The sequence below is a fragment of the Myotis lucifugus genome, unplaced genomic scaffold (genome assembly GCF_000147115.1).
Source record: "Myotis lucifugus unplaced genomic scaffold, Myoluc2.0 scaffold_13, whole genome shotgun sequence".
Lineage (NCBI taxonomy): Eukaryota > Metazoa > Chordata > Mammalia > Chiroptera > Vespertilionidae > Myotis > Myotis lucifugus.
In genome coordinates this window covers 522,299-534,283 of record NW_005871061.1, presented here as the reverse complement: position 1 = coordinate 534,283, position 11,985 = coordinate 522,299, and the positions used below count along the sequence as shown (strand labels likewise).

The window sequence follows — 11,985 nt, the reverse complement described above, 5'->3', positions numbered from 1 at the left end:
GTGACCAAGAGCTGACGTGTGCAGAAGTCCTTCTTGTTCTGGTCGTTGTTCCGTCTGAGTACCAGCTACCCACTGCTCTGAGGGAGAGCGGGCCTGTGGCTGAGGGAAGAAGGAGGAGGAGAAGGAAATTGTCCCGGATCACAGCAGGTCAGTGCCTGGGAGATTCCATAAAGTGGGGGCGGTCCAGAGCGTTGGGCGGAGACCGTCGCGGGTCCTGAGGCGCCTCCGTAGTCTTTCCCACTCGCCACTGGCTTTCCAGGATATCTGTCCTGCCTGCAGCCCATTTCGATGCTGCGAAATAGTGCCCAGGCAGGAGTTTGGGGAGCAGCCCAGAGATCAGAAGGTGGGAATCTGCTGGAAGCCGAGACCATAATCCGGAAAGGGAGCTGTGGCCTTGGCATTGGCCCCCTGTCTTCCAGGACAGTGCCGACCTGGAAAGGTTGGGCATGGGGAGTGAGGTGGGGGTGCAACATGATGTGTCAGCAGAACCGGGAGTGGGGTGATAGGGGTGGGAAACCTTTGAAAACCAGGCCTCCGAATTAGGAAGGAATTTCATGTTCTGGGGACTGGTCCGTCCACCAAGCACTCGGTAGCTGCTGTTTCCCGTCTTTCTGACTGTAGCTCTGTCGTCCTGGCTGTTTAGTGGATCCGAGCCTCTCCCAGGTTGCCAGTCTTTCCGTAGTTTGTGGCTCTACGCCAGACAAGTGAAGAGGAAGGAAATTAACCCTGATCAGTGAAGGTCGATTTGAGGGTAAGGCCATCTGGGGACCCTAAGAGTGGCGGTGCGGGGGGGCGGGGGGGGGGGAGAAACCGGAGATGGCAATAATCTAGGTTAGGTCTAAGTCTGAGTATGTTTGTAGCACTCCTGGGGCTGTGGCAAAATGGCATGCGTTGTGTGCTGTGTGTGTGGAGCGGGGGTAGATAGGGTGGGAGAGAATGATAGAAGGGAAACCTATCAGATAGTTTGTTCATAATCCTCCTCTCTCAACAGTAGTTAGTCTCCATGTTTTCGATCTGTCATCTTGTAGGTTTGCTGTAGCAGGTGGCACCACTTGAAGCAAGGGAGGAAGTTTCCTTGGATCTGCAGAGGTCGGTGTGGGCGTGGGGGCTGACTGGAATGGGGGAGGGGCTGGAAATCAGCCATGGTTGGACAGGCTCACCCAATCCTACCTTATTTCCCCAACATCCCTCCTATTTCAGGCTAAGGAAGGGGCAGGCATGTGCATGTTTTGGATGACATAGAGGGTTTTTTTTTTGTTTTGTTTTTGTTTTTTTTAAATCTGACAACCTGGAAGTAAATCAGGAAAGCAAGGAATGAAGTCAATCAAGCCCTCAGTTCTCACTGGTTCTGGTCTCTCTGCAGATTGCAAGGGTTGTTGGGTGTGGCACAATTCCAGGGGAGGGAAGAAGGGGCAAACTGCCTGTCTGGAGGAGGTGAGTGTAAGGTGACGTTCTCTGGGGACACCCTAGGTCGGGGTGGCTGAGGCCCTAGCAGAGACTATGGGCTCCATTGCCTTTATCTAGGCTGGGGAGAGTTTGGCCTCGGGAGGGTAGAGGAGGGTAAAATGAGGGGGATAGAGAGAGTTTATTAACAATCTACATTTCCTACCAAGTACTCATTTACTACTCTTCTGTCCCTCTGTGCAAGTCCATGCATGGGGCAACACAAAAAGAAGAGAAACTCAAACCCCATTTTCTTCCTCCACCTCTAGGTTCACTTCGGGTATCAGCTCCTGTGGCCCTGAAGTGGCTGAAGACAAATACCATCCACAGACCGGCACCCAAGCCCATAGTTCTCCCCAAGCCTGCGTGACTACTCTGTTCCTTGGTCCCTGCTATTGTCAGGGACGATTGCATGGGCTACGCCAGGAAAGTAGGCTGGGTGACTGCGGGACTGGTGATTGGGGCTGGCGCCTGCTATTGCATTTATCGACTGGCCCGGGGAAGAAAACAGAACAAAGAGAAAATGGCTGAGGGTGGGCCTGGGGATGTGGATGATGTTGGGGATTGTCCTGGGGCCAGGTACAATGACTGGTCTGATGATGATGATAACAGTGAAAGCAAGGGAATAGTATGGTACCCACCTTGGGCCCGGATTGGGACTGAGGCTGGGACCAGAGCTAGGGCCAGAGCAAGGGCCAGGGCTACCCGGGCTCGAAGGGCTGTTCAGAAACGGGCTTCTCCCAACTCAGATGATACTATTTTGTCCCCTCAAGAGCTGCAAAAAGTTCTTTGCTTGGTTGAGATGTCTGAAAAGCCTTATATTCTTGAAGCAGCTTTAATTGCTCTGGGTAACAATGCTGCTTATGCATTTAACAGAGATATTATTCGTGATCTGGGTGGTCTCCCAATTGTTGCAAAGATTCTCAATACTCGGGATCCCATCGTTAAGGAAAAGGCTTTAATTGTCCTGAATAACCTGAGTGTGAATGCTGAAAATCAGCGCAGGCTTAAGATATACATGAATCAAGTGTGTGATGACACAATCACTTCTCGCTTGAACTCATCTGTGCAGCTGGCTGGACTAAGATTGCTTACAAATATGACTGTTACTAATGAGTATCAGCACATGCTTGCTAATTCAATTTCAGACTTTTTTCGTTTATTTTCAGCAGGAAATGAAGAAACCAAATTTCAGGTTTTGAAACTCCTTTTGAATTTGGCTGAAAATCCAGCCATGACTAGAGAACTTCTCAGGGCCCAAGTACCATCTTCACTGGGTTCTCTCTTTAATAAGAAGGAGAACAAAGAGGTTATTCTGAAACTTCTGGTCGTATTTGAGAACATAAATGACAATTTTAAATGGGAAGAAAATGAACCTACTCAGAGTCAGTTTAGCCAAGGTTCACTTTTTTTCTTTTTAAAAGAATTTCAAGTGTGTGCTGATAAGATTCTGGGGATAGAAAGTCACCATGATTTTTTGGTGAAAGTAAAAGTTGGAAAATTCATGGCCAAACTGGCTGAGCATATGTTTCCAAACAGCCAGGAATAACTTCTTGATTTTGTAGTTTAGAAGCAACACACATTGTAAACTATTCCTTTTCTCCACTTTGTTTATATGGTAAAGGAATTCTTTCAGCTACCAATTTTGAATATCATATTGTATCATCAATGCTGATATTTATCCGAGTTGATCTTTAGGTCTAAGCTGGATGAATGAATGTCACTACATGTTCTGAAAACATGTTTGTTGCTTTATATCTCACTGCCTAGACTGAAATATTTTTTACTATTTCTTCTGTATAAATGACAGTGAACCAATTCATCCTAAATAAGTTCCCTCCTGTCATTTGCATTAACTTCATTTATGTATCATCAATAAAGTTGCGTGTTAATGCTGAAAAGAAAAAAAAGAAAGAAGAAAGAAAGCATCCTTGCCCTTTTATTTATAATCTTGTTAGAGAGATTAGAAACATACAAACAAAATAACTGAGACTATCTGGACTCATTGTCAAATATTCATTCTCAGAGCACAGAGGAAGCAAAGGCTACTGTGGGGTACAGTAGTCAACTACAGATTTATGGAGGAAATTACCATTTCAAAAGAGTCCTGAATGAGATGGGAGTGAGAGGGCACTGATGTGAGATAGGCATGGAGGTAGGAATGTTCTCCCTATGACAGTGAGAAACTAGTCTGCTTAGAGTAGAGCATGTAAGGAATGGAAGTAAATAAATTTGGAAAACTAGGTGAAGCCAGTTTGTGGAAAGTTGTTTGAACATTATTCCACTGAATACAAAAAGCCACTAAATATTTTTGACTAGAAATAATAATTGGAATTCATATAAAAGTCCCTCTCTCACCTACTGTGCAATGTCTATGAAGGTGTGGCAAAACAGACACTTTCAAACCCTGGTGGTAGGAATGAATTTATACTGGCACAAGGCTTGTGGAAGGCCATTTGATAACACATATAAGCCTTAAACTATGTAAGCCCTTTGTCCTAAGAAAATAATTGAGAAATTGACCAAAGGCTACATGAACAAGGCTATGCATCCTAGCACTGTCTAAAATAGTAAATATTAGAAACAAGTGTCTAGCACATTGGATTGTTTAAATAAATTAAGGAATGTTCACATGGTATATGATAAATATGTTGATTTAAATTCATATCACCAAGAAAAGATATTCATAGTATGATTTCATTTTTTTGAGAATAATAAAACATATGTTTAAGTAGACACCAAAACTCTGAATTATAGACACCCAAATGTTTAAGTAGACACCAAAACTCTGAATTATAGACACCCAAATATCAACAGAGGTTATCTTTGGGTGGAAGGACAATGAGTGCTCTTACTTATCTAAAATGAATATTGATTTTTTTGGAAATTTTTGAAAAAGGAAAGTGTTGGGAATAAAGCAGGTGATTGGAGCATGTACTGAGTGGAAAAATTAGATTAAACATGAGATAGGTTGAAGTTTCCTCTCTGAAATGATAGATGAGTGCTGACGATGAGGCTTGTCAGGAGGATTAAATGAAGTAATACATGCAAAATACCTAGAATGTTCTGGCACATAGCAGTTATTTAAGAAAAGCAAGCACTTTTAATTTCCTAGAATGCAGGGTTAATAGTTTTTTGTTGTTTTTTTCTTTTTGGTTGACCTTTGTTTTGCTGGGGGCATTCTGCCACATGTCAGTGTCATTTAAAAAATAATAACAATAAAGGTTAACATTTATTGACTACTGTATAGAGTTCTGTCATTCCTGCAAGGCAACTGTTAGAATAATTTATCAAAGGAATAGTTCTTATTTTTAAGTTCTTATTTCTAAGGACTTAAAGTGTTTCCTCAGACATGATCTTACCAGCTTTCATAATATATTCTTAGTCAGTTTGGCGATGTTATGCTGTCTTATATATGAGACCAGGAAAGGGTAAAATCCTTTGTTTAGTTATGATCTGGTTTTAGCCCCAGGCTTCCATATACTTACTCTAATGTTTTATGGATTAGACAAAAACCGAGTGATTGGTTCGCTTAAAGTTTTTGGGCATGATGACTCTACCAAATCATGCACATGTGGAGATCCATTGGACACCAGCTTTAAGTGTGGGGTGAGGAAAAAGCGAAGTAACACTTTTCCTGCTCTATTATTAGGTAGGAGAAAAAGATTTGGGAGGGGAAGGCTAATCCATTTAAAATTGAGTTTGAGGTAACTGTGCTACATCCAAATGGAGACACCCATTATCATTTTAAAGTATTGATCAAGCTCTCAGAGAAGATGACAAGGCTGCAAATAAAGATTTAGAAACCACCAGAGGATGAAGACATGGGAGTGGATCCCCAGAGAGAAGGTGCAGAATATAAGAGTGGAGGGCTGCACAAAGAACGATGTAAGGGACTGTGGCAGCTGGGGAGAGAAGCACAGAATGGAAACTGAGTATATATACTTCCAGAAACTTTTGCTATCCATATACCAATATACTCTATACATAAAATTGAACAACACTGTATATAAATTTCCAGAGCCTGATTTAAGGTTTTTCTATTTTTCTCCTAAATTATATTCATTGGAGTAACTTGAGAAAATGGAAACAATGAGAACAAACTTGCCCCCTTATGTAGCTTGAAGATTTAAGAAATATTTAAATTAAACCATGCTGAACTTGGGGTACTGAATGACTTTCTTGCCCTGGGTGAAAATGAGGTTAACTTTAAAAAAAGCCACCATGAGGCAGGGGCACAGGCCTGGCCAGCGCCCATCTGTTCTTGCAGGTCTTTTGTCTCCTCTTCTTCTTTCTTCCCTTTCTTTTTCCTTCTCTTTATTTCCTCCTTCTTGGATAATTGGCAGTAGTCTCTTTGTGTTTCTGTCGTTTGGAGTGAGCATTTAATTCCCATGACACTAGGTCATGCACCAGGGGACACTTAATACAGAAAGAAAATGGTGTTTGCTGTGGTGATATGATGACTCTGGGTGACACTGAATGAGAAGAGTTTTTGGAACCCTTGTTGAACAGAGACTGGGAAGGAATTAGTCTTAGCGTGGCACAGCCCTATGTGTCCTGTATGCACTTTGATGTACCATACCTGGTACTGTATTATTTAGAACAAAATCACTCAGACTTTAAGAAGTGCTGTGTGAAATACATATGTGACTGCCTGATTTAGGCAGGCCACAAGGCCAGCCAAGCCAAATGATCATGTCCTGATGTTTTTCACATGAGAGATTGCCACACATCATTTTGTGAATGGCATAATTCTAGGATTGTGGCCATGATCGTGGCAGCTTATGGGAGCAGGGAGGAGGTAGTGTTCTCTCTTTAGTGAGGGTGGCAACTCCTGGGAAACCAAGGAGATTAGAAACTCAATATATTTCTATTTGGGTTTTGTTCTCATGTAATAGTTGTATAAATTTAAGTGGGTCTATTTCAGTCAAATGTGTTCAAAGTCGACTTTACAAAGATGGAGTATATAGTTCTTTATAAATTGACACCCTAAACATATTATTGCTTGGCTCAGGAAACTAGTTTTTTTTTTTTAAATTTATGTTTACTTGCCTTAAAATAAAACATTCAAAGCCCTGGCCAGTATGTTCAGTGGTTAGAGTGTTGGCCTGTGCACCGAAGGGTTGAGGGTTTGATTTCTGGTCAAGGGCAAGTACCTGGGTTACAGGTTCAATCCCCTGCTCTGGTCAGGGTGGGTGAGGGAGGCAACCAATCAATGTATCCTGTGTCTCTCTCACATAGATGTTTCTTTCTTGGTTTCTCTAAGAAGGATTATTTTCAATGCTATCTTTTTTCTGAAAGCAGTTTCATTTTATTTTTTTAAATTTACTTTTATTGTTGAAAGTATTATAGATGTCCCGTTTTTTCACCCCACTGACCCCTCCACCCTGCACCCATTCCCCCCTCCCAGGGCTTCTCCACACTGTTTTCTGTGTCCAGGGGTTATGGATATCCTATATAATAAAAGGCTAATATGCAAATAGACCAAACGGCGGAACAACTGAACAATCGAACAATGGGTTGCTATGACGTGCGCTGACTACCAGGGAGCGTGTACAGAACATGGCGGGCATTGGACGCGGTGGGATGGTGGAGCAGGTGAGTGGGGGTGCCAAACCAGGCGGGGCGCAAGTCACTGTCATCGGGACGAGCCTCTGGTGGTTACTGAAAATTCTTTGTTCCCACATGCCACGGTCCAGCCCGGCACTCGCACCCACTGCCAGTGCCGGCCCTGCTTGCACTCACAGCCGGCATTGGAGCTGCCGCTCACACCCGCTGCCAGTGCCTGGCACCAATCCCAATCACTCGGCGCCATCAGTGGGTGCGAGCTGCTGGCCCTGATCATCCCTGAGGGCTTCTCTACCTCCCCCTGCTCCTGAGGGGTGATTGGGGCAGCAGCTGTTGTTTGCACCTGTTGCTGGCGCCAGCCCCAATGCTCTACCTCGTCAGTGGGTGTGAGCGGGGGCCATCAGCATGTGGGAGGGCGGTGGCAGGAGCAGGGCTGCTGGCAGACAGGGGACCAGGGCTGTGACAGGAGGGGCTGGGCAGGGTCGTGGATGATGGGTAGAGACCCACCCCTGTGCCTTCTGCAGCCTTGTGGCCCACAGTTCCTAGTATGCATATAAGCTCTTTGGTTAATTTCTTCCCACCCCCTACCCCACTCCCACCTCCCATCTGAGATTTGTCAATCTGTTTCTGGATCTATTTTGTTCCATGCTTGTCTCTGGGTCTATTTTGTTCCATGCTTGTTCCTGGATCTATTTTGTTCATCAGTTTAGTCTGTTCATTGGATTCCACATAAGAGTGAGGTCATGTGATACTTGTCTTTCTCTAACTGGTTTATTTCGCTTAGCATAATACTCTCCAGGTCCCTCCATGCTGTCTCAAAGGGTAAGAGACCTTCTTTTTTATAGCTGCATAGCATTCCATTGTGCAAATGTACAACAGTTGTTTTTTTTTTAATCCACTCATCTACTCATGGGCACATGGGCTGTTTCCAGATCTTAGCTATTGTAAATAGCACTGTTAATAAACATAGGGGTGCATATATTCTTTCTAATTGGTGTATTGGGATTCCTAGAATATATTCCTAGAAGTGGGATCACTGGGTCAAATGGCAGTACCATTTCTTTTTCTTTTTTTTTTTTTTTTTTTTAGGAAACTCCATAATATTTTCCATAGTGGCTGCACCAGTCTGCATTCCCACCAGCAGTGTACTAGGGTCTCCTTTACTCCTCGTTCTGTCCAGCACTTGTCATTTGTTGATTTCTTGCTATCTTTTTCTGCTCATTTTAAATCACATCCTAGGGTGAAGGTTTCCTTTGGTTTCTCTGTTTAAACTGTGACTATTCCTTGCCTTTACACCAGAATCATCTTGCTGCCATCCAGGGGTGCAGAACTAGGATACTGGCCCCTGGTATGCCCTGTGTTTAGGGGGTGGTGTTAGGAAGAATAGTGGATATTTACTTTCAGAATAGTATACTTCCACACTTGATCCTTTCTATTGGGTCTCAGGCCTTATTTTAAAGGCTGGGCGATGCTGTATTTGGAGATAGGGATGACATAGGGGGAAGGAAGGGGGAGGGGAAGAAGCTTTATTAGAAGGGTAACTATATCCGACAAGTTCATGCACTTGTAATTCAATCCACCATTGATAGTGGGCTAAGTATAACTCTCTGGCTTTGTTGACCATTTACATTTTTAAAAATGAAAGCGCAGGTGTAATAAAAGCATCTTTGTTTAGGTATAAAGCCTTCTGTTTATTGAGCATTTCAAAGTTTACAGAGGATGTAACATTTTATCAAATACTAGTAGGGTGGAATTTCTTTTTGAAGATAATATATATTATAAAAAACAATTACCATGTAGACCAGAGTGTTAGTGTTTGCTGCTCAGAACATTCTCTTCTTGAGATAAGCCTATATCAGAAACAAAATTATCATCAGAAAGTTGTTTATTTAATGCTTGGGAAATCAGAGCAAGCTGACTTAGCTAGATATTAATGCCATCAAAGTAGGAGAGCCTGGTGTATCTGCCGTGGGAATTGGCTTGTTGCTGAAATAAAATACTTGTATTCAAGAGCTAGAGAACATTTCTCACTAGACACAATTATACATTTGTCTGCCTAGATGCCCCTTCACCAAAGGCAGAGCATCAGTGGATGGTTGTTTTATGACTATTAACATGTGTTATCAATTAGCTTTCTTTTTTTAAATTGACCTTTATTGTTGAAAGTATTAGATGTTCCCCCACCCCATCCATTAGCTTTCATACAGAGGTTGAGGGATGTATACTTTTACAGAAGTGGAAATCTCTAGTATTTGCAATGAATTCTCCTTTAACTGTTGATTAGTCTCCCCTTTTCTGGATTTTTTTTTGTTTGATGAATAATGATAACTTGTTATTAAAATTTTTGAAACCCAAGCAAAATGAATTGTCACTTGCTTAGTTACTTTTCCATTTTCATTTCAGTCTTCTGTTCACTAAAATATGATTTAGCTATGTTCATGCTAATTTTTGTGGCTTTCTTTCAATAAGTTGTAATGAAAATCTAGACATAATGAAATAGATCCATAAAAAACTTTTAATTTTACTTTCTTCCATCATTTAAACTAAGTTGAGTGGATTCTTTTTTTGATATTAGAAAGGATGGTATCTAGGCAAGACAAATAAAAATAATCAATATTTTAAATATTTTATAAATCTTAAATTCATTCAAACTAATTTGCAGAATGATTCTTTATAATCAGTTATCATATAACCTCATCAATTATCACCTCTTCTTAAGCTTGTCTATGTAATCTGTAGCCAAAAATTTGAAGTATTAAAATTATACCATGTGACTTATGAGTTTAATAAATTCTGATTGATTTTATTCTTGTATAAAGGTTAAACATTTATGTTGTAAATGTTATAGCTTGTGAATGTATATAAATATATGTCACACATAGTCACATTTTTTTAGGTGGATGTGGTTATAATTGGGGGCATATTAAGATATCAGTAACACGCCCTAACTGGTTTGGCTAAATAGATAGAGTGTTGGCCTGCAGACTCAAGGGTCCCAGGTTCGATTCTGGTCAAGGGCATGTACCTTGGTTCCGGGCACATCCCCAGTAGGGAGTGTGCAGGAGGCAGCTGATCGATGTTTCTCTCTCATCGATGTTTCTAACTCTCTATCCTTCTCCCTTCCTCTCTGTAAAAAATCAATAAAATGTATATTTTTTAAAAAAGATATCAGTAACACTCTGGGATAGCTTTTCACCTATTTTTAAACTATTGATAGAAGTCCTAGATATATTTGTTTAAACTTAGAAAGGGTCTGAGGAGGAAGGCCATATTTTAGCCTATGCATTGGTGGGCATATGACTACCAGTTTGAGAAGGATTTGGGAGTTACCAGCCTTCTGAGAGGTTATTTTCCACAATGAACTCTATTTTAATCTTCTTTATTGTGTAATCTTAAACCATAGAAGTAAGTCATTCCTATTAAAAATGAAAACAGATAAACATATAAATTAAAACATAAAACTGTCCTCTTCTCACCCATCTTTACATTCACTTACTGTTACCAGTGTAATGTGTTCTGTGCATACATAAATGATATACATATAGTCAAATTTTTATCATAAAATAAACTTACAGTCCATATATAGTTTCATTTTACAACTTTTATTTCACTTAAATATATTGTGTGTACCTTTCTATGAATATCTTACCTCATTTAATTTTGTACATTGTGTCTTTCCCTGTTAATTATTTATATTTTTTGGTAGTGATATTACCCTTTCTCTTTGGGTTTTCCAGGTTTTGGGACATACCCAGGGAGCCTTTTCCTAGCCCAGGGATTTAATATAATTTTATTCAAGCTTTAAAACTCTCTCTCTCTCTCTCTCTCTCTCTCTCTCTCTCTCTCTCTATATATATATATATATTTATATATATATACTTTTATGTGTGTTATGAATTTTAACCCCCCCCCCCAGATCCAGACATTGAATAAGCCATCTTTTCCTCCACTTTTGCAAGAACTTTTCATACACTGTTAGTCATAGGTTACTTACAAAATGTTATTCTTCTCTATAAATGAAAACATTGCTCTTTTTGCTATCTTTGAGGCATGATGCACTGAGGATTCTTGGTGAAGTCCTATGTAACAGAACCAGTTTTATTTAAGATGGAATTAATAGTATTGGGTTCTGAGACTAATTCATTCTGCTATGTGTCTATTATGAAGACATTTAAAACATCAAAAAGATAAATATAATGCATTTTGGGCTATAAAAATATTACAATTTGTGCTCAAAGCAATCTTAATGTTGCTCTGGGATGCATGACAATGAATGAGCTAATCAGTGTATTTTTGAGAGTTTGAAAATCTGCCAGCTAATTCAATCTTCCAAGCAGAAGAGTTAGTATATATTGTAATATGTGCCTTGGAACCAGAGTTAAGAAAATGATCTTTTTGACACATGAAATGAACTATCAGTTCTAGAAGGTTTGAGCACTATAAATTAAGGCATTTTGGTGGACACCTACAAGATAAAATAATATTATCAAAAAATTGGAAGATATATGAATTTAAATTTATAAAACACACATGGGTACAAATTGAAAAAATAATATAATGGACCGATGAATCTCAGAGGGAAGGCAGGGGTGGGTGGGTGGGTGGGTGGGTGGATGGGTGGAAGAGCTTAACCAAAGAATTTATAGTCTGGTGAAGGTCTGGGGTGGGGTGAGAGGGTGGGCTAGAAGGGGTCAATGGGGGAAAAAGATATATCTGTATTATTTTCAACAATAAAGATAAATTAAAAAAAGAAAATAATGAAATAAATATCAGCAAAATATTAAAACTGAAACAATTGCTTGAGGTAGCAATTGGTCAAAGATTCTATATATAGGTGATTATGATAGATGATACTACTTTCATCAGTAATATATGTCCTTTTAAGCCAAAAGAAAGAATGCTAATACATAGTCCCTATAGTGCAATACTCCCTAAAACTCTCTGGAATAGAGAAAAGCTATTAATTTTTGTGTG

At 40.4% G+C, this 11,985-nt stretch overlaps 1 protein-coding gene across 3 annotated transcripts; it reads left to right on the top strand.

The window, feature by feature from the left end:
- On the top strand, positions 1–3,353 carry ARMCX3 (armadillo repeat containing, X-linked 3). 3 transcript variants are annotated; one of them, XM_006084670.3, is made up of 5 exons: positions 1–147; positions 644–751; positions 1,029–1,089; positions 1,364–1,434; positions 1,713–3,353. In XM_006084670.3, exon 5 carries the CDS (start codon positions 1,856–1,858, stop codon positions 2,990–2,992), a length of 1,137 nt encoding a protein of 378 aa, XP_006084732.1. In that variant the 5' UTR covers positions 1–147; positions 644–751; positions 1,029–1,089; positions 1,364–1,434; positions 1,713–1,855; the 3' UTR covers positions 2,993–3,353. The 3 variants fall into 3 exon arrangements, with proteins under 3 accessions (XP_006084732.1, XP_014307622.1, XP_014307624.1); XM_014452136.2 differs by having other exon boundaries at positions 13–147; positions 622–751; XM_014452138.2 differs by lacking the exon at positions 1–147 and adding an exon at positions 246–343.
- The last annotated feature ends 8,632 nt before the right edge of the window (positions 3,354–11,985 follow it).